Genomic DNA, 23552 nt, shown 5'->3' on the forward strand with positions numbered 1-23552 from the left:
GGGCTTGCTGACTTGTTGTTCTCAGTAATATTAAAGGCACACTGCAAAATACTTGCTTTGAAATTTAGAAACAAATTTTATTTAAGATCTGAAATACAATTCCTAAAATATCAACTTCTCCAGAAAACCGTGGCTACACAATAATGCATTGCCTCTATCATGTTAGAACGTGCATTAGACTCAAATACAAAAACCATGAAACAAACCACCATCCTTCAACAATTTGAGCAGAGAGAGAATGCCTAAGGAACAACATAGATGGACTTGCAGAGGATGGGCTGTTTTACTTCAAGCACCATAAAAAAAAAAAAAAGAGCACAAATGCATGGGTTTTCGGGTATATACATTAAGTTGAACCTTTGGCACTAGGAATCAGGGCATTTTGTCATGGAGCATTAACGCATATTAGAAAATTGTGTAGTGTCAAAGGGATAGAACCACCAGCATTCAAGCAATGTTGTCAACTAGGCAATAAAATATTCTATTGAATGTTTCTTCTTTGTCTAATTACTGCGTACACTGGTAGCAACTTTGAAATGAGAAAAGGAGCTTGCACTCCTTTCATTTTCTGTTTAAAACAGAAAACAAAACTGAAACATAAGCCCTGTTATACATTAACAATTTTAAAGAACATCAATTATACAAGAAAAAGACTAAGAACAAAGAGTGTTTACAGATACCAGACATAACAGTGAGTGGTCACTAGACCCTCACAGGGCTTTGCGGTGGTACTCAGCCGAAGCCACTTTGTAATCACTGGCAGTAAACAGAGACGCAGCATTCTTTGCCAGATATTTTAGGAAATCATGCAAATAGCCCAACAATAATGCAAGGCTCTTCTCATCAAGGGGCGTATACGCCAACATTGCTCCGATTCTTACAAATAATCTCAGTAGATGTGGGGCTCCATAAACCTGGGACATTGGCGCATCAGGGTGAGCCAAGAGGATTTCGGCATACTGGGGCCTCTCAAATTTGTAGAGCAGCTGAGTGCCCAACATCACATTGAAATATTCTTTTATTCCTGCCACAACTTCATTAACTGCATATTCCTTATTATCAACATTTCCCTGCGACTTCTTACAATTTGCATACTCCTCCAGAATAGCATCTACATTTTTCTTAGCAGGGAGTTGAAACAGCTGCTTCTGCCTGGTAACTAAGTCCCAGTCCTCAACAAGCCATGGTTTTAATTCTTCAGGAATCTTCACTTTAACTTCCATTCTATTCTTAAATGCCTCCTCACTTTCGACAGTGGGGTCTGCCCGGGCCCTTTTCTTCCGAGGTGGCTGAGGTGCTTCGCTGGTACTGCCACCATCTCCATTTCCAGGAGTCTTCTGTTTGTTCTTTCTTGTCTTCCTCACTGATCCTGAAGGGGGGTTCTCTGCAGAGCGACCCCCCCATCTGCCTGGGAGAGCTGGTTCCACATTCTTTTGCTGTGAACCAGCAGTCTTCTTTCCTGAAGAGGCCCCTCTCATCTTACTTCTCTGCATATTGCTTCTACTTGGTTTTTTGAAGTTGTCTTCTTCTGCAGATTGTTGTCCACGAGTTTGAGAACCCTGCTTTCTGGAACTCATTCAACCCTGTTTTTATTCCAACCACTGTAATACATAAAGCATTTTACTTGTTTGTTTTCTATAGTGACCTTTAACACACTGTGCTTAGTACAACACAAGTTATTCTCTTGGAATTTGGATCTCAAATCCTAATTCAGGATCATGTATAAGTGACTTACTACCTCCACCCTCTTTCTCTGATCTTCACTACTAACCACTACTCTTACCCATCCAATCACTCATCAGACTTGCCCAAAAGTTAGTTTTTTGGTGCCACTGAAAAGACAGGATTATAATTTTAAACAAATAATGAATTAAAATGGAAAAGAAACTACACAAGGCAGTGGAGGTCAAATTCAACACTCTGAACAGGAAAAAGGACAAGATAAACTTTAGTTGACTAAAGGCAAAATGAGTAACAGTAAAGGTTTCTGCAGGAGTCCAGGTAGGCCTGAACTAGAGTGATGACAGAGTCCAGACAAACTGAATACAAAACTTGGTAAATGAAGGAGAGGGAGGAGTCAAAGGTAGCTGTGTAATTTTAAGCCTGGGTAATTAATGAATTAATAAAAACACTGATTTTAATGATGAGTTTAGAAACAGCCATAAAATAATAGGAAATAAGTAATCCATCCATTGAATTAGCTATCATACATTATTGCACATCTGCTTTGGGACAGCTACTATGCTAGGTATTAAGGATTCAAATATCTAAAGTGGCAATTAAAAAACAATGAGGTTAGTACAATGATAGTAATAGGCACATAGTATTTAGGAGTAAACAAGAAATGGTACATGACACAACCTTCAGTATTAGCTGAAATCACTTGGAGGAGGTGATATATCAGTGAGGGAGAAGTCAGTGATGACTCCCAGGTTTTGATAATGAATGATTAGGTCATTAGTATTATCACAAGAAACTGCATCTAGAGGAGGAAATGGATTAGAGAGGAAAGAAGTTCAGTACTGGATCTATTAAGTGTGAGGTGTACAGTTATATATTTAACTTTAAAACGCAGCTAAACGTCAGAGCCAGAAATAGAGATCTGAGAGTAATCATATAGCTGTTACTAGAAGCTATGAAAGCCATCAAAATCATTCATGAAGAGGAAAAAAAACTGAACCAAAGTATGGAATACTGGAAAAACCTAAAAGACTGACGTATAAGGAGTGAGCAAAGAGACCAAAAACAAAACAAAAATGGTCAGAGCAGCAACAGAAGAATTAAAAGAATGTTCTTTTGGAAGCCAAAGAAGTTGAGAGTTTCAAGAAGGAATTGGGATAAAATGCAGCAGAGAGGGCTAATAAGGTAAAGCTGAAAGAAACAGTGTTCTATGATTCTTACAGTGTGACAGATGAAGTAATTTCTTTGACTTACATAATCCTCTTCCTTCTTTCCTTTCCAAGAACTCCTAATGTTTTCCTAGATGGAACCTCCTAGATCTCCTGGGATAGTCTGGAAGGAGAAGGTGGGAGACACAAACTAGAAAGGAAAACAGATACCTGTCAAGATGAACTTTTGTGAAAGAATACAGAAAAAAGTAATCTTATTTTATGACTGTGGTTTACGACTGTAATATCAGAGAAAATATATGAGCTCCACTGTTAGACATACTTCTACTTCAATTAGGCTCTGCCATTTATCAGTTGTGAGGACTTAGGCAAGATATGTAAGCTCACTTGGCCTCTTTTTCTCATCTATGGAATGAAGCAAATTACCCCCTAGCCTTCACAGGTTCTTGTTAAGAACTTCTTGTATACAACGTGGCTAAACAACAGCTACAGGATACATGTGAGTATGGATACAAAGATATTCACTGCGGTGGCATTTTTAATACTGAAAAACTGGAACACCTAAATTTTCTTCTAACATAAATTACGTATGCACACTATGGAAGAACATTCAAATGAATTAAGAGAACCATGTACCAACATGGTTCTGATGTTCAATTCTGTACTATTAGGTAAACAGGCATAATGCATAGTATGTACAATAGGATCCTGAAGAGATAGATAGCACAGGCTGAAAAATAACTATCAGTCTGATAGATAGCACAAGGCTGAAAAATAACTATCAGTCTCACACAGTTCTTATGAACAGTGAGTGTGATCAAATTCCTGTTTTAAACTGATACGCATAAATGCATAGGAAAGTATCTAGATGAATAAATACCAGATTAAAATCAGGGTAATCTCTGGGAAAAAATGAGGGATGAGGGTGGATCAGCCTTAAACCAGATTTCTCTGGTAACTGTGGCCTTTCACCCACAGAAAAAGCCCCTCAACCAATCCCTAGACCTTAAAACGATGTTGAGCAGATATCAGGGAAACTCTGAGGGGGGAAAGAAGAGGTAAGAAATGCCAGACAACCAGAGGTTTGAATCAAGGAAACCAGTTATTAGGAAGACAAACCTGGGTGCTAGAGCTTTCATTAAGCAAATGATATCCTCTAACTAAAAGGGCACAAAGCTCTGAGCAGAAAGGACAAAGGTGGCCCTCAGAGAGCATCAAAACCTATAAATACAGTTACTGACCCTGTGGGAGTCAGAAACCTTCTGGTTGAGAGGGATATACAGACATTCTGTGAAGGATCAGAAAGCAGCTAGTGTGTCATGGCATACATTGCAAGCTGTCACGCTTACAAAAATATTTTTCTAAAAAAAAAAAAAAGTCATTATGACCAGGATAGAAGGGACACAGTATCTGACGTTTTAAGAGAATTTAGTTAATATAGGTGAAATCCAGAAAACCCACCTCAGAACTGCTATATTGCAGAACTTTCACAAAACAAGGGGACAGTTAAAATACCAACTAAAGAAAGCAAGATGGCCCAGTGCCAGCCACCCAGACTGTGTAAAACAGAAGTAAGGCCAGGCTGGACAGGAAGTATTTTGGAAGTCTCACTGGTACTAGCAATTCCTTACTGAGGAACTTGAAAATGATAGCTGAACCTACCATACATCCTTGGCATTAATCACATATATTCATTCATAGGAAAACTACCAAAAGGAATTCTACCTGTTTGATTAACTGGGTGAGTTGTCATTCTTCACAAATTCTTATATTACTCATATGAAGTCTCAATGAAATATCTGCCATTATACAGAAAAATACATGTACCACAAGTCAAGGTTTGTGACCAGAGTGAATAAAGCCAGGGAAACAGCCTTTCTAGGAATTGTCTCAGTACCTTATTTTCATCTGAATATCCTACAGATCAAATTACTACTACCTGAAAGTCAGAAACCAGACATCAAAGGAAGGGAATACCTGTCCTTTTGATGTCTGCTCCTACTTGTAGTACAAGTTTGTGGATAGCTTTGCACTTTGTACCACTCTTACCAGCTTAACACTTCTCCATGATCAAGGATAGATGTGCCGTGCACACCCATTTAAAAAGTTTGCACTGTAGATTCGCCAGTTTGTCTTGAGTTTCAGGCTTTATTAACATTGTTTATTGACTTAGCATGCCCACTCTTTGCTCCCATCATGCTCCCTCATCTCCTTCATCTAAATACCACAGAAATCCTATCTCTTCCTTAAATCTCCAATTCTAGCCCATTTCTCTCCCATCTCCAGTACGATATGAAGCTGATGCTAATTTTACTTACAGAACTACACCATTAATCCCTATTTGTCACAGGCCTTGTGTTATACTTATCTCACATATTATGGAGTAGCACTTAGGTCCCTGGTGGGTATACAACAGTGAATCAAAGCAAGTGATTCAACACATGAAGAAAATGGAGGCAAATCAGGGACAAATCATCAAATATTTTTTCACTTGTTCTCTACAGGTCAGCTCTAGGGTAGGCCAGCCTTTGAGAAAACACATTTGTAGGTTTGCCCTAGGTTTCTATTTTTAATTTCTGTGTAAATATTTAAACAGATATAAGCTAATACTGGTATCAAATCCTAGATCTTCCCTTTAAAAAAATTTGTAACTACAACTCATTTTTCCCATACAATGTTATAATACGCAAGGATCTTGAGAGCTGTGTATTTTATTAAATGGCCATACCTTAAAGCACCCCCTTAAGGGAAAAGTGATTCCCCCTCAGTTTACCCTGTAGTAACTATTAAAACATTTTTGTCCTCATTTCCTATTAACATTTCCAGATGCAGATGTAGTAGGTCAAGTGGGAATAACAGGTTATCAAATTACTCCCCCATGCTATACCAATTTCCAACTTTACAAGTAGTGCGTAAAACTATCACACCCATACTCTCGTCAGCAGTGGCTAGTCTCATTTACAAAATTCATAAAATTTGATAAAATGTTTAGCTGTTCAGCTTCTTAGTGATGCTTCAACATTTAAGGTGTCTATTGGCCATACATATATGGCTCTTGTTCTCTGCCCCGTTGATTCTTATAGTGATTTTAACATTTATAGGAGCTCTTTATCAAGAGTTGTCATTCTGGGGCAAATATTTCCCCTAGCATGCTTTTATAGTGTCTGATATTATGATTTTAAAGTTTTATATAATGACATGTTAGTTTTTCCTTCCACTGTTGAAACAGGTCATCTTAATGGATGTTTTATATTTTAATTCCTTAATCCACCCAGAATTTACTTTGTAAGTTATGAACTGAAAAGCCTGTATTATTTTCTCCAAGTAGTTAATTTTGTGGCACTATTTTGGGGTAATATTTCTTTTACATGTGTGTAAATACCAACACACATAATGATGTTGGAATTCTCCCTTTACTTCCCTTCCCCAATCCCAGGAGTGTGCAGGACTTCAAATTTTATATACATATTCACACAAAACATACCTTTAAAACTAAATGTGTATTTTACATTTGACTTGGCAAAGTGAGACCTACTGCCCCATACTTTTACCTACTTTAACATGGGCATCTGTCATTCTTTTTAATATCCACATTACTGTATAATCTCCGTGCCAGAATTTAACCAGTTCCTTATTAATGAACATTTAGGGTGTTTCTGATACTTCATTATTACAGAAATGCTATAATAGATGTAAGTAAGTGGACAGATATATTAGAGAATTAGGGACTTCAGGATTATTCTCAGAAGTGGAACTGTTCTGACGAGATAGAGGCAAATTCAACTTATAAAGAACTACTTTAATTTGTACTCCCAGCAAAAACCTTAAAGTTCATTCATCTACACCTTCAGCAACACTGGATAAACATCTTTTGGAAAAAAACTTTGTTTTGCTTATCCAGTATACAGTAATATTTTATTTGAATATGTGGGATATTGAGCATCTTTCATACATTCATGTGATGTTTTTCTTATGTGAATGTTTGCTTTCTTTATTGATTTCTAATAATTAAATCCTAAGTTTTCTTGGGTATGTTGGAAATATTTTTTCCAAACTCATTTTCCTTCTAAGTGGGTCTCTGTGTGCACGTGTGTGTGTATACACAAATATGTCAACCTTTTCTTTTGTGAACTTTGGCATTTATGTTATGTCTAGGTAAAATGCTTCCAAATCAATATTCTAAAAATGATTTCCTATATTTCTTGGTATTTTTATAGTTTCTTCCAAATATATAACCTTTCTTAATATTAATTATTAAAGAGGCCATCCTTTCCCCGCTGATTTAAAATGCTATTATAGAACATTCTAAATTTTTAGATGAACATGGGTCTCTTAAGGTACTCTCTTCCCAATGATTTTTGATTATTCAATTTTTAAAGGTTATCATTGTTTCTAGGTCACCTGGTCTGTCATAGAGACCTCTGTTCTCACATCAGTATCACATTGGTTTAATTATCATAAAGATATAAATGTTACCCTAGAATAACACTTGTAAATGGTTTCCAATTATGTTTGATTATTGGAAGTATTATTTGAAGTAGCAAAAACACTGGAATCAACCTAGAGGACTATCACTAGTAATTCAGAAAGATAAAATGTGCTTTACCCATGAGATGGATTAACATGCTAGTTAAAAGAATGCCACTGTGAAAGGAATTAAATAGAACTCTAAGAATGAACATGAAGACAGCCAAAACAATTAGCTAAATAAAGATGGTAAGTTGCAAAACGATACCTAGAACATACCAAGTCTATGTAAAAGAAAACACAAAACAGTATTTTATATATGGATATCCATATATGTTTTTAAACAGATACATAATTTAGAGATCTAGAAGGACTGATAATAGTGGTTAACTCTGGAGAAAGTTAAGAGAATCAGGGGTGGTGAAGAAATGGAAACTCGAACCTACTCTGTAACATTTAAACTTTTTCATTTTAAGGATAATATATTCACATGTCAATTACATGACTAAAAATTTATATTAAAATATAGATTTAAAATTCATAATCATATTCTGATCTATTCTTATCCTTGGATCTCACACATAGCTGAACTTTTCAGTGAATTATCACTGTGTATCATACATTTTGTATGCACACCATTCAGACTGGTTTCCTTCCCCCACTTCTAGGTTCTACCCATCCTTGGAGGCATAGGTCAAGGTCCTTTTCCTCTTTGAGGCTTTCATCTCAGGATACTCTGGACCTTGCCTTCTCTGAGCTCCTATTGGCCTAAAAGCCCACCTCCCTCCCTTTTGCCCTTAATCATTCCCCAAAAGGCCTTCTGTATAGGTGTTTTTTCTGTGGGTGTGCATACCCATCTACTGCATCTTTTCCACCAGGGCAGCGCCCTCCTATGCAGCCTAGATTTCAGAAGGGAAAAAAAAAAGGAAAATATAGTGACTCCATGGGAAAATGAAGCTTTCAAGTGACTGGAAAAACTTTCCTTCATCTTCTCATGCAAGTAATGGGCCATTTAGGAATGCAGACTCCAAAGGCTAACATTTTTGGTATGGGTGTGTCACAAATGAGTGTAAACATCTATGGTTTGTTGAAATAAACCTTTAAAAGCACATATACCATTACAGTTAATTTATATCCATTCTCTTCTGGATCTTGGAACACTTCCTTTATGTTTAACATTACTGTTTGAGTCTGAGACAAAGGAGGAATGACACAAAGGCTGTTAGCAGACTGAATGTTTATGATTTCCTAGTTAAAATTATAGTTCCTGGAAATTCCCTTATAAATAAATATGATCAATATACTCAATATCTTTCTACATTGTTAGGATAAGCCAGAAGTCATAATTTCAGATTTCAGTTCTAGTGTTAACTGCTGCTTCTGGAAAATCAGGAAAGAAACCAACAGTATTAATTTTGTTTTATATTTCCAAAAAGAATTATTCACTGCTTTTAGAAGTGTAAGAGTGTATGTGTGTGTACACCAGGATGTACCAGAAGGACTAACAAAGCCATAATTATTATTAAAGCAAACACTTCTATGTGCCAAGCACTGTCCTGGTACTTTACATGTAATCCCTTCAAAAATCCTATGACATAGGAATAATTATCTTTATGTTACACATGAATAAATTTAGGGACAAAGTGAGTTAAGTATCTTGCCCAGGATCACACAGTAAGTGGCAGAGACAAAATTCAAATTAAAGAAGTTAGTCTTTACCCTTAACCACTAAATTATGCTGTACATGGGAGGAAACAAAATTAAAATAATAATAATATTGTAGTATCTCTTATCAAAGAATGTAACATTACACAGCCTTCTGTTGTTTAGGCACTTACTATACTGGAAGCACTACTGGACTTAGCCTCATCCTTCCCTTCTTAGAATTTAGAGTGTTTTTGCAGATAGGTGCTTATTAATCTTCAAAATATTCCTGGGCAGTTAGGAAGGTTATGTGGAACTATCTTGTTTGAGAATTGAGGCCAAGAGAAGAGAGGCACTCACCCAGATTCTGTAATCAGGGATGATTCTGCAACCAGGATCAGATCTTCTGATCCTTATTATACAGCAAACTTAGCTTTTCTGATGATGGCCTGGAAGGTCAAAGAAGGGGACAGAAAAGGACATAAAATAAAAAGATATGAGAACCTTTTTTTCTTTATCAACCAGTGCATTTTATCACACACAAAGGATACCATAGCTGATAAATAATGTGCAAATGTTTCTTTTTCCCTTCTTGTAGTTGTATTTTCAAATTTACTTTACTGTACATTTATCCTGATCTTCAATAAAGTAACTGTCTTTTTTATACTTTTTATTAAGGATAATTTCAAATAAATAAAAATGTAGAAGGAAGAGTATTATAAACCTACAACAGTCACCCAGCTTCAACAATTACCAACTGAAGGCCATCTTGTTTCATCTATAACCCCACCCACTGCTCCCCCCCACTCCGATTTTTTTAAGCAAACCGAATAGCTGATTTTCTGTATTTTATTATGGAAAATGTCAAACATATACCAAGGAAGACAATAATATGAGGAACCCCATATGCCCTATCACTTAATTCAAACAATTAACTTAGGGCCAATTTTTTTTCATCTATACACCCCTCCCCACTTCCCCCTACCGCTGAGATTCTGAAGCAAATACCAGTCATCTACGTATTTGAAGTCATTCCCAGACATTTTATTAATTAATCCGCAAATATTTTCCTATATATCTCTACAAGATAGACAATTTGAAAACAACCATTACTGCCATTATAACGTCTAAAACTAGACATCAATTCCTTTAAAAAAAAAAAATCAAACCCGTCTTCCAATTTTCCCGATGCATCTTAAACAGTTGTTTTTTTTTTTTTTTTTTTTTTTTTTTTTTTTTTTACAGTTGGTATGTTCAAATCAGGATCCAAACAAGGCCTACTCATCGCATGTGGTTCATCTCCTGATCGCTCTCGTTCTCCATCTCCCCTCACCGCCCCCCCCCCCGCCTTTTAAACTTTTCAATATGGAAAATTCCAATCCCCGCTATTTTGAGCTAATTCTCTAGTAGTAAATTATTTCAGCGGTAAAAATTGATATGTCTCTTTTATAACTCGAATTTCTCCTAGGGAAGAAGTTAATGGGCAGGAAAAGCAATATAATGAACGAATTTACATAATTTATATTGTTTCTCATTCTGTTACGCGGTTTTTCACTCCACAATAGCGAATATTTTTCTGAGCCAGCATTGGTATTGTCTTATACGCAGTAACACACAGTACAAGCCTCTGAGGTAAACGTCTCTGAGGTAGATACTATTATTATCACCATTTTACAAACATGGAAACCAAGACACGGAAAGAACAGGAGCCAGCCCAAGCAGGGCGTTGGCGAGTAGGAATTTGAATGAGGCTCTGCTCAGTTGTAAAGCCATATGTTAATCTTGTCTATATACGCGGCAATAAAAAGAAATCATCAACCCTTTCACCCCACCCCCACCCCGAAACCTGAAACGAGAATCCAGTTCTTTCCAGCAGCCGACGTGTGACTACTGCCGTCCCTCCAACCGCCATAGTAAAGCCAGGTTTCTCTGGCAACTGATATCCATAGGCAGACACGTCACCCTGGAGGCGGGCTTATGCCCTCCAGCCAATCACAATCGTCTTGTCTAAGTTTTAGAATGTTCCATAACCAAATGATTGGACGAGGCCTACCACGTCAGCGATGACTCTTCGCCGCAGTAAAGGCGGGTGCTAGCAACCTGCTTCTTCATGGTTAAGGCTGGAAGCAAACCAATCATCTTTCTCCTTTAGTGCGCGCTCTGGCCAATGACGCTCGCCCTCTTAGGCTCTTAGCCCGCCCACTAAAAGCGCGACAGCCGTTGGGTCATAAGTCTATAGGGCAGGGTGTTCACGTGGCTTATTTTCATGACCCAGAGTTCCCCTGACCAGAGTTTTTTTTTTTTCCTTTTCTTTTCTTTCTTTTTTTTTTTTTTTTTCCTGCAGGGAGGCATTATGGGTTTTTTTTTTTTTTCCACTGGGAAAGGAAGTGTCTACGTGGCCTGCGGAAACAGGATGGGCGGAAATGAGCTAAGATTCCCGCGAGTGGGGAAGCGCGAGGTCAATCCTGGGGCCACGCCCCCAACCTCTTGCACAACTCTCGGAGTGAAAAAAAAAAGCAGAGCGGGGTTTTTAATGTATGTGAGGGGTGTGGGGGTGTGGTATTGGGGCCGTTGTGTTTGTGCGCGGGGGAGCTCGCGTAGCTCTGGGGTTAGGGTGTGCGCGCGCGCGGCAGTCCTCGTGGTGTTGCAGGTGGTGGGTGTGCTCAGGGGTGCGCCCCTAGCGTTGGGACTTAGTGTTGGGTCGGTGTGTGTCCAGAGCAGGGGCGCGCGCTCATGGATGCGCGTTGTGTACGGAATGTTCTCTACTTTTCTATGAGTTTGAAAATTGTTCTAATGAAAAGGAAAATAAGTCAAGTCGACCATAACCAATAAGGAGCCTTTACCAGAAATATTTTGGTCTCTCCTATCAATTTAATTTCAGACCCTAAAAATACACTTTCCTCCCACGTTTTTCTTTGTTGCCAAAATTCTGTTCTAAACCATAGTTCTTCAGTTAAGAGCTAAACCCTCCCAGTCCCGTATTAGCAACTCCAAGGAGCAGCTTCTTTACCGTTCCCTAGTATCCTCTCCCATCCCCCAACTACAAAGTTGGGTGCAGTTCTCTTGGCACAAACACAATTTTCTGCCAGCAGTATCTGTATGTAACAGCCTTCTTCAGTCTCTCACTCTCACGCTCTATCCATCTATCTATCTATCCATACAGACTCCGAATTTCTGTAGGGGCTGAGGCTCTCTTACCTTTTTGTCCTGATCTCCAAGCACAGTGCCCTTCAGGCAATTATGCACTCAGTTAATTTTCCAGAAAGTTCTCTGGGTGAGGTTTATGCCTCTTGAGCCAGCCACTAGATGCCACCAAATCCCAGCAAAGGATTGGCTGTTTAGTGCCTGGAATTATGGGATTTTGTTCCCCCTCTTTCTGATTTGTTGAATTCCACAATCTATAGGGATCATATATATCTTTCATTGCTAGGGAAAAAATTAACTTCTGTAAATAGTCCAGCCAGGCAGAAGACTATGGCCCTAGATCTAGATGTTTTTCCTTGTTTCCTTTTTTAAAAAAAATTCCCCCCTCCTGCCCTCTCTTATTTCCTCCTTGCCTTTTTTGGGGGATCAGAATTGATGAATGACCCCAGGCCCTGATGCTGATGAAGATAGAATTCTTTCTGTGCACCTTCTTTTCAAAACTGATCTTTTTCTCTTGATATTTTTATTAAATATGGGTGTTTGCACCCTATTTTTTGTAGTGGTACTGCTACACTTTGTTAATGTCTTTGGAGTTAGAGACCTAATTTTATTTTACTTTTATTTTTTAAGGTTTGTTTACGTAGAAAGCATGGACAGGAGAGGGGCAGAGAGAAAGGGAGAGAGAGAATCTTGAGCTGGCTGGGTGCTGTCACCACAGAACCAACATGGGGTTTGATCTCACAAACAGTGAGATCATGACCTGAGCTGAAATCAAGAGTCGGACCCTCAACCAAGTGAGCAACCCAGGTGCCTGGAGACCTAATTTTAATTCCCTACTTCCTAGCTCTGAGACCTTGGGCAAATAATTTATGTTCTGTGACCCTCAGCTTTTTGCATGCTTTCTGTAGTTTAGATGCTGTGTCATATCCTTTACATGGATATTCTTCTCTCAGAAAATCCTTATTAGATGGGTATGAATCAATAAAACTCAAAAAAATAAAAATTAATATATCTATTTTTATTATTTTTTTAATGTTTATTTGTGGGAGACAGAGAGACAGAGTGCAAGCAGGGGAGGGGCAGAGAGAGAGGGAGACACAGAATCTGAAGCGGGCTCCAGGCTCTGAGCTATCAGCACAGAGGCCGTCTGGGGGCTCTAACCCACGAAGCATGGGATCATGACCTGGGACAGAGCCCATGGGGGGCTCGAACCCACGAAGCTTGGGATCATGACCTGGGCTGAAGTCAGATGCTTAACCGAGTGAGCCACCCAGGCGCCCCTAAAAATTAATATATCTTTCAATGTCAATCATACATGTGTGTGCATGCACATGCACACGTGTGCACACGCACACACAAAGGGGAGAGAGCAAGATTGAGAGCTGTGGTTCTTCAAGTGTGTTTTCCAGACACACCAAGTAGCATTGCATTATTACCACCTTTGGGGAAATTGTCAGAAATTCAGATGCTCAGGCCCCACCTCAAACCTAATGAATCAGAAATCTTAGGGGTAGGGTTTGGTGATCTGTGTTATAACAGAGTGTTCTGCTGATTCCTATGTACACTGAAGTTAAAACCAGTGCTTTGGAAGACTGAAATGCAATGCTTATTTTTGTACACTCCACTAGAGGGTGCTACAGAATGTAAAGCAAAACAGTAAATGACCTGTTTATTGAGACACCCTGTATATTTTTTCAAAAATTCTTGTCCTTTTTTATTGAAGTATAGTTGACATACAATATTGTATTAGTTTCAGGTGTACAACACCCTGTAAATTAGCAGTCCCATTTTAAGATTAAAAACTAATGTATAGAGGTGTTCAATTGTTTTCTCAGTACATACAAGTGGAGGAGTCAGGATTGAAACTACCTGCGTCTTGAGCCCAAGCCCTTGACAGTACTCTGTTGTTCAGCTATAGTAGCTTGTCTTTCTGGGCCTCAAAATACATTACACCTACCTTGTTCCCTGCTTTGCCTAACATTGACTAGAGCACCAAGTAGAGGGCAGAAAAGCAAACCAAATAAATGGAAATATTTTGATTTCATACCCTCCCTCATCTCTTTTCTATAATAAGATATCACATAAAAGCTCATAAGTGTTTCCCTTCTTGCTTTTCTATTCCACAAATGTTCTCTCTATCCTACACTTAATCTGTTTTAGTTTATGTCTGAACCTCTTCTCTGTGTGGGGGAGGAACCAGGATAGTGAGGAAACATGGTTGTTGAAAGCCTATTGTGGGCCACACTATATAGCTCTGTACACATTAATCCCAAAAATAGGTCTGTTAATTAGGTGGTAATTATCATTTTATAGGTGGTAAAAGTAGTTCTAGAGACTATATTTATTTTTCTTTGCTCATATGACTTGTAAGTAGTGGAGTGGGTAATTCCTGGTATATCTCACAGTACCAGCCTGCTAAACTTTCTACTGCTCAGTTTTGAATCCGGTTTAGGTACTTACTGTTTATGTAACTTTTAACAAGTTCTTTAAATTTTCTGAGCCTCAGTTTTACCATACATTAAATGGGAACAAATATTCCTGCTTCATAATGTTAGAGCTGCAGTATCTAAAGCAGTAGCCACTAGACATGCGGGTATTTAACTTTGAATTAAAGTTAAGTAAAATTAAAAATTCAGATCCTCAGTTGTACTAACCACATTTCAAGGGCTCAGTAGCTACTTATGGCTAGTATTAGTATCAAACTGAACATCAACAGATACATGATATTTCTACCATCCCAGAAAGCTGTATGTACACTGCTGATTTAGAGTTACAAAGCATGAAAAAGAACCCAGTATAGTATATAATTCATGGCAGGTGCCAAAGTGATTCCATCTGTTCTTTCCTTTCAGTATCAGAGCTAGGTATGTTCTCCTGCTTTATTGACAGAGTCAGGAGAGGGGAGTAATTTACCCAATGCACTATAATGGAGGATACGTCTGGCATTGGGACCTACATCTCCTGACTTTCACTCCAATATTCTTTCTAGTAGAACCCATCCTGTTCTACTCTGTTGAGTGAGATCTCAAGGCCAAGGATGTGAATAATGTGAATTAGCTTTCAAGTCAGGGTAGTAGCAGAAAAAGTCATAGGAACTGAATGCCTTCTATGTGCCAGGCAGCACTGTGCTCAGTTCTTTACATACGTTATCTTAGTGAATCTTCCACTGAAGCCCAGAGAAGCTAAGTACTCACTTAAAGTTGCCAACTAACAAATGGCAGAGCAAATATTTAGATTTCTTTCTGACTCCAAAGCCCAAGTTTTTTTCTTCATTATGCCATGCTATCCTCTTCAATGTAAATACCCTCCTGCCCCTTCCACTTACTAAGTAGGATAAACCTTCCGTAGATTCCTGACTTAGTGGGTCCTCAGAAAATGTGAGTTACTCTTCTTCCTTCTTACATTTATAGCTGAGTCATTGTCTTCACAATCTGTTTCAACTGGAAGGGAAAGATAGCTTAGGTCACTTTTTGATTGGCTTCAAGACCCAAGTCCAGACAGTGTTTATGGTACCGGCCTTCAGAGAGAACACCAGGTGGCTCCAAGATCTCTGTTATTTTCAAGGCCATCATTTCCTCATAAAATGCCTTTGTGCTAATTAGGAACATGAGCCACCTGAGAGCAGACAAATTGTAGAGAAGTGTCCACTCCAGTGAAACAATGAGAAAAATATTTTTCTTTCTCACGGCTGTTGGAGCTCCACCAGGGCAGTCGAAGAATGAATTCCCTCTAGTTGGGTACACTTGTGCAGGGACAATCTGCTCTGCCTAATAGTAACTGTATCGGTTGCCCTTGCCTTGTGACTAAGAGCCTTCCTAAGTCTGGAAGGTAGTGGTCAGTCTTTTCTGGAGAGTGGAGAGGGACACCAGTGTCCTCTCATGGCTTCTGGATAGTAGGTGAAATTGTTGCATTCTAAGGTTATTTTGGATTTTTTTTCATTTGGTTCTGACCAGCTTATTGGATGATATTTAAAAGAATGGTTAATTTAAAAGTGAAAAAAAACTTAATATTTCAAGGCTAAGCAAAATAGCATTTTTAAAAATAATAATGTTTTCTGGGAATGCAAATTGGTGCAGCCACTCTGGAAAACAGTATGGATATTCCTCAAAAAACTAAAAAATAGAAATACCCTATGACCCAGCAATTGCACTACTGGGCATTTATCCACAGGATACAGGTGTGCTGTTTCGAAGGACCACATGCACCCCCGTGTTTATAGCAGCACTATCAACAATAGCCAGAGTATGGAAAGAGCCTAAATGTCCATCTATGGATGAATGGATGAAGAAAATGTGGATGGAGTATTACTCGGCAATCAAAAAGAATGAAATCTTGCCATTTGCAACTACATGGATGGAACTGGAGGGTATTATGCTAAGTGAAATTAGTCAGTCAGAGAAAGACAAAAATCATATGACTTCACTCATATGAGGACTTTAAGAAACACAACAGATGAATATAAGGGAAGGGAAACAAAAATAATATAAAAACAGGGAGGGGGACAAAACAGAAGAGACTCATAAATATGGAGAACAAACTGAGGGTTATTGGAGGGGTTGTGGGAGGAGGGATGGGCTAAATGGGTAAGGGGCATTAAGGAATCTACTCCTGAAATCATTGTTTCACTATATGCTAACTAATTTGGATGGAAATTTTAAAAAATAAAAAATAAAATTTAAAAAAAATAATGTTTTCTATCTATTTATACCTGCCTCATTCCATAGGGACTTTACAAAAACAGTTCAGCAAATTAGTCTGCATCAGTCTAGTTTGCTAGCCTATGACAGGGCAAAGGATGGAAATAGTCATGGAAGTTTTATCCTTTTATGGTGTTTGTTCTCTTTTAGCTCCTTTGTCCTGTAATCAACCCTCCTCTGCTTCAACTGGCCCATCCATTTAGCAGAAAGAGGTTACTTCAAATGACTGAAACAAATCTAATCAACGTGGTCTTTGGTGACCTTGGAATGCCAAACTTGCACATAATGCTTTGGTTCCCACTTCCTGAGTCAGTAGTTTAGGATGCAATATACCGAAGTTTGTGGTTTTGTGAACCACAGGATTTACTTGGAATCACCATGTCAAGTTATCCATGTTACACATCAACCAACAGAGGTAAGGACTGGTTTTCACCAGTGTATTCTGACTCCTACAATCTGATCATCGTCTCAAAGAGGTTGCCTTGAGCCATTTTTCCAGAGATAATTTGTTGATGCTTATAAGCTGCACCCACAGTCCCCATTTTCCTGGGAATGAAAAAAGCTATGTCTTTCATAAACTTCAGCTGTCATATTATTAAAGAGGACAAACCAGTAGTATTTAAAGTGCTACATCTTTAAATTGTTGAAGCTTTATGAACCCCATGGGTACATGGCAGTTCATTATACTATTCTTTCTACGTTTGTGTATTTTTAAAAGCCTTCCATAATAAAACAATTTAAAATGACCAAAAAAGGTGCTTCATTAGTCGTGAGGAAGAGAACACTCATAAAGTTTCTCTTTAGAAGAGTTCTAATTAACTTAGGGGTGGGGTGGAATGTACACCTCTTTAGTAGTGATGTACCATGTAAAAATCCAGGGAGGGGATATTTTAGATTGATAAGGCCTCTGCATTAGAAATTCTGATAAGGTCTTCTATAAGGAGAATCTCCTCTGGCCTGCAGTTCCCCTCCACCAGACCCCTGAAGAAACCGCTGTAATGAGCCACTATTAGTGAAAGAAGTGTATCATATCCATTGGACATTTGGGATTGGGAGGAGGGAGTTTGAAAACCACAGAAATGGGTGTCAACTAATTAATTAAAGCTGTGTTAGCCAGCAGGAAGAGAATCACAGACAAAGTGAACCTGGGGACAAGAGACGGCTAGTAGTATAAAAAGGCTTCATTCCCATCCCAGGTGAGTGCTGGAGAGAGCAAAGCTATTAAGGAAGGAGGGGACCAGGAGCTCCTGGGTGGCTCAGTTGGTTGAGCATCCTACTTCGGCTCAGGTCATGATCTCACAGTTCGTGAGTTCGAGCCCCGTGTCGGGCTCTGTGCTGACAGCTCAGAGCCTGGAACCTGCTTCAGATTCTGTGTCCCCCTCTCTCTCCACCCCACCCCTGCTTGTGCTCTGTCTCTTTCAAAAATGAATAAACATAAAAAAATGTTTAAAAAGGAAGGAGGGGACCAGGGAGCAGAATATGTGGCAAAGAGGCCCTCACTTGGAATCTCAAAGGATATTCTTTGAAGACTCCAGGCCCTATCTGATTTGTACTTTTTAAAACAGTTGGGAAAGCCATCTGAAGGCAAAGAGTTCACACAGACAACATATGCACACACAAACATACATGCACTCATGCCTGAGAACCTGGAAGCTGTCTTCTCAGTTTGTAAAGGTAGTCTCCATAAAGTACACATTAAAAACTATGTGGTTTGGTTCTTTTTGTTGTATTTTTACTGTGCCACGGAGCAAAGAAGGGTATTGGTACATTGCTGGAAGTGAGATATGGTTGGAGAGGTAGGGCATTGTTTAGAGTGTGGGGACATAGGAGGATATGTTCTTTCAAGGCCTTGAAGTTTGAGGTAACACGATTAGAAACTGGGGACAGAGAAGATAGCAAGGGCAGTTATTAAAAAGGTACAAAGCTGAGATTCACCCAGCTGCTCCTAGGCCAGAGTTGTGTGTGGGACATCAGCGAGACCCAGGCGGGTGCCGCCAGCTTTCAATAGAGCTGGTCTGTGAAACTTGGCCAGGAGGACAGAGGAAGATTGATGTTTGCTCCAGAGTGGGGCTGTCAGCTGTGCTCACCACCGCAGCATGGTCCCAGCTGTAAACAAAAGTCCTGGCCCTTCATGGCACTGCAGAGCTGTCCAGGCTGGCGTAAGTCTCTGAGGACAGCTAGACCATTTTCTCATCCTGGCTGACAACCAGAAGACAGAAGAAACAATAGAAGGTGGTGGTGGTGGTGAGGGGTGGAGGCAGGATTGGAAGGGGGTGAGAAGCAGTGTCTAGTGGGAAAGAGCTGTCGATTTCAAATCTTAGGTCTTTGGATGCAAGTAACAAATCTTTTAGAGAAAGCAGACCCCTTTTCTTGTCAGCTTCACAGATAATAGTGAGTTACTAAAGGAGGCCTGCAGGGACTATATAGTGCCTCATTCACTCATTCATTTATTTCATGAGAGTAATTTAATGTGCCCATCACTGGGCTAGGTATCCTGGATGATGCCAAAGTAATAGAAGACAGTTCATAAATTCAAAGAGCTTGCAGGGAGTTTGGGGGTATGTGTACAGCTAAGTAACAATACTAAATAGTGTATCTTTAAGTTCTAAGTGACAAACATTGGAGTTTAGAAGCAAGAGAAGCCATATCTGGGCATGATCAGAGAAGGTGGGATTTGAGAAGGCCTTAGAAAGATAGACATGATTTAGCTAGAAGGAAAAGGTAGTTGGGATTCCAGGTTGGGACCAAAGCATTACAAAAACGAAGACTGCTTTAGCTAAAGCAGAAGGTTATTGTGTCAGAGACTTCCTTCAACTGCTCACCCCCACCAAAATCCTCATCATAGCTAACCCAGACTTCAGGTCTCACTTGAAATGTCACATCTTCAGAGAAGACTTCCTTGATCTCCAGGTTAAGTACCCTTGCTTTATATTCCCCTAGCATGCACTACTTTCCCCTTTTTAAGCTAGGACTATTTTCAACTAATAACCTACTCTTGTCTCCCTAGAATTTTTTCTCCATGCTACATTCAGAATGTTCTTTGCAAAATGCAGATCTGTTACATCACTTCCTTCTTTACAACTCTCCTACCCCAACCCCTTCATTCTCTTTTGCTTCCCTTTATGTCCTTCCTGCTTCCTTCCCCCTTATTTTTCCTTCAGGTTATATCTTAAATGGCTCTGTCTTGGGGAAGACTTCAGGACATCCCTTCCCCCAATTTTAACCTCAACTAGGTCAAGTCCCCCTCTTAAATATTTCCATGATACTTCCACATATTCTCCATTTTACTATTCTCTAATAACTTAGTACAAGTTTGTCTCCCCCACCAGAATATAAACCCTCTGAGGGCAGGGACTATGTTTCTTCTTCACTGTATTGCCCATATATTTAGTACAGTGCCTGTCATATTGTGGTAGGTGCTCCACCAAAATTTGAATGAACCCGAGGGAGATGAGGCAATATTGGTAGGTGAAAGCCAGCCTGAGGAGACTGTTCTTACATCTAGGGGCAAAGGGAAAGCTTTAAAAGTGTTTGGCTCTAGAATGAGGAAATCATTAGACAACACTGACTATTGAAAAAACAAACAAACAAAAATCTATTGAAACAAACTAAACCCAAAGAGCTCAAACCTCAGCTTACCCCAAACCCTAGCCTTCCAATTATCTTGTGGATTCATATTCTCTCATACCTGTTCCTGCCACCACTTGCTCCTCCAAAAACAAAAGAAAACTTACTCATTGATTTTTCCAACCAGAGAGATTTGGCACTAGAGCCAAAAGCACTTACTTTAACACTTGTATTTGTTCATTCAGCTGGTATTTATTGCCCACGTCCACTGTTTTAAGCACTTGTGATCTTAGCTACAGATGAAGAAGATATTCTTACCTTAATGCAGTTCACAACTGAGTGCACTCTTCAGGATGATCACTCACTTGAGTGATCACTCACTTGATAGCTCCAAATTTCTAGTAAAGGATTTTGCCTTACCTGGATTCATTTAGGGACTTTTCAGGGCACCAAGAGCCTGAATCTCAGGGTTAGGTCCTCTGTAAAACTGGGGAGTCAAACTCAGAGAATGGATGCTTATGCTAACCCACACTAGACTTTTATCCTTCCATGAGGAGGCTAAATGGCACAGTGGAGAATGTCTGCAAGGGCATTCAGGGAATATCCATTCCTTAACCATATGAGTCTGGGCATAATAAGGCAAACAGGTCTCTAGGGTATATCCCTTGAATGGAGGAACTCAAGGAAAGACAGGAAAAAGAATTAGATTTTCCAATAAAAATTGAAGGTTGTCCTGTACCCTGAGGGGAGCTGAAACAAAAGTGTGGCTCTAAGAAATCTTCCAAAAATAATCAGAAAGTACTCACCCTCACCCTAGGGTAGACGTTAATGCCAGGGGATGGTTTATTTTCATCTTAGGTTCAGTCCCCAAGTGGTTAGTAAGATAGTAAATGGGGATGTCAGAAAGGCAGTGTGCCTCTGCCCTGCTCCCAGGAAAATTAAGGGGAAGAAATTCATACTGTTTTGTAGTTGTAGTCTTTCCTAACTGGTTATCTCTTGGTTGAGGGATAACATCAAACATGGTATCAGTGATATTTTGAAGATACATTTATTAGTTTTGACCCTCTCTCTCTCTCAAATCCTTCACCCTGAACAAAAATCCACCACCAGGATATCAGGAGAGAGAATATATATAATTAGCAGGTAGACATTAATTAGATAAATGTCCATAATTCATTGCTCTACTCTGTTAGGTGGCCTTGAGTGCAGAGGGTTCATACAGTTGGAATTTGAAATCCTAAGAGACAAGCAGGAAGAAACCAGTGGAGTATATTTCGTAGAAGGATAACAATGTACTGAGAAACCATATTGTATCCTTCCTTAAAGGATCAACTTGAAGCTTAAGCCTAAGGGATTCACAAATAAATTCACAAGAGAAACCTGGAGAACACCTGAGTTTGTAGAATTTGGAGCTTGGCATGACCATTTTTAAAAAAGATTTTTAAGTAATCTCTATACCCAACATAACATGGGGCTCACACTTACAACCTTAAGATCAAGAGTTGCCTGCTTCACCAACTGAACTAGCCAGGTGCTCCTTGGCATGACCACTTTATACCTGTAATTTTCTAACTGGTGCCAAGATTTGTGCTATCCTCTTTTTATGAGGACTGTGGATGTCTAATATGGATATCAGCCAATGTTTAACATGGCAGAGATTGGGGACTGAATGGTCATCACAAAGACAGTTTCCTCAGCTGCAGATTACCTTTGGCCTTTAATCTTCTTCAGTCTGTCACAGCAGTCTCAGAAATGAGCCTCTGAAGTTAACATATTATGACAGCCTTTGGTCTTTCACTTTCTTTTCCATTCTTTCCCTTCATAGCTTCAACTAAGTTGAAAAAAAGGGGAATTACACCTGGGCCTGGGCTTTGCCCAATCAGGCCTCAGTATCCCATGTTGTCTAATGAGCAGACCAGACTAAATGATCTGGGAAGGCCCTTCCAGCTCTGTTGTGCCAGGTTCTAGAATTCCAAGACATTGTGATCCATTGACCCAGATGCCTTATGGGAAATCCCATGAGAGATTCGTTTTCTAAAAGAGCCAATTGTTTGTTTCTCTGTGTGGGAATAGTGGTAAATACAGTCAATATAGCAAATGTGCTGCTGTGACCATAGTCCCAAGCATTCTAGCCCTTCTGATGGTCAGGGCTATCTTTATAACAATGATACTCACTGCCTGAAGTAGGTAAGGATTCATGCTAAATTGAGGACTGATAAGACTGTGATCAGTCAGAAAAGCATTGTCAGTAAGTGAAAGGGGAGGGAAGTTAATAAAGATTCAGGACTTCTGTAGGTTGATAACTTGAAGGGGAGCTTAGAGTCAAAAAGATGTCCAATTGCTAGATTATTTTGTCATGACTGCCTTTCATTTTGGACTATACTCGAAAACCAAGCTCTTTTTATATACTATTATCCAAATAATACAGTTGTAACACCCTTGACCTGTTAAATGAATTACCTCTTAAAGTTGTAGATGATGTAGTTTTGTTTTTCAAATTTTCATTTAAAAAAATTTTTTTAATGTTTATTCATTTTTGAGAGACAGAGAGAGAAAGAGCATGAGCGGGGAAGGGACAGAGAGAGAGAGGGTGACACAGAATACGAAGCAGGCTCCAGGCTCTGAGCTGTCAGCACAGAGCCCGATGCAGGGCTCAAACTCATGGACTGTGAGATCATGACCTGAGCCAAAGTCGGATGCTCAACCGACTGAGCCACCCAGGCGCTCCTGTTTTTCAAATTTTTAAAAGCAGGAGTGACTTATCTTCTTGCTTCCCCTATCCCTACCCCAAACAAAATATTATGGTGAAGTAAATATATCAGTCAAAACTAAAGTTAGTCTAACTGAAATATGTGTATATAGTTGTGTGATGGGGGAGGGATTGCCTATTCTAGGGTTTCTTGAAGCTGACTTTGAAAATCTTTTGCCAGGTAAATAGGGCATTGAACTGAGAAATGAAAAATCTGGGTTTTGGTTTTGCCACTGTCACTAACATCGTGAGACTTGGGTGAGTCACTTGGCCTCTGTGAGCCTCATTTCCTCATCTCTTGTGTGGATATATGGTTTTTTTACCTTAAAGGTTTACTTTGAGAATGGCATGCCACCTAACTGCTTTGAAAAGAAAAAGGCTACAAGCCTGCTTGTTACCTTGATAGTATAGTCCCTCATGATACACCCCTTGCAA

The 23552-nt window shown here is 39.3% G+C and overlaps 1 protein-coding gene across 6 annotated transcripts; it reads right to left on the reverse strand.

The window, feature by feature from the left end:
* Positions 1-56: 56 nt before the first annotated feature.
* Positions 57-22274, reverse strand: MORF4L2 (mortality factor 4 like 2). 6 transcript variants are annotated; one of them, XM_042974514.1, is made up of 6 exons: positions 22077-22274; positions 15430-15544; positions 9321-9409; positions 2935-3039; positions 2362-2482; positions 57-1601 (listed from the first exon to the last, which is right to left on the reverse strand). In XM_042974514.1, the coding sequence occupies exon 6, from the start codon at positions 1575-1577 to the stop codon at positions 711-713; it is 867 nt and encodes a 288-aa protein (XP_042830448.1). In that variant the 5' UTR covers positions 1578-1601; positions 2362-2482; positions 2935-3039; positions 9321-9409; positions 15430-15544; positions 22077-22274; the 3' UTR covers positions 57-710. The 6 variants fall into 6 exon arrangements, with proteins under 6 accessions (XP_042830448.1, XP_042830449.1, XP_042830446.1 ...); XM_042974515.1 differs by lacking the exon at positions 2362-2482 and having other exon boundaries at positions 2935-3012; XM_042974512.1 differs by lacking the exon at positions 2362-2482.
* Positions 22275-23552: the final 1278 nt, after the last annotated feature.

This window comes from Panthera tigris, chromosome X, assembly GCF_018350195.1.
Source record: "Panthera tigris isolate Pti1 chromosome X, P.tigris_Pti1_mat1.1, whole genome shotgun sequence".
NCBI lineage: Eukaryota > Metazoa > Chordata > Mammalia > Carnivora > Felidae > Panthera > Panthera tigris.

What these genes read in the sequence shown, in the direction of transcription:
- MORF4L2 (XM_042974516.1), bottom strand. Translation starts at nt 1,577, where the DNA reads ATGAGTTCCAGAAAGCAGGGTTCTCAAACTCGTGGACAACAATCTGCA.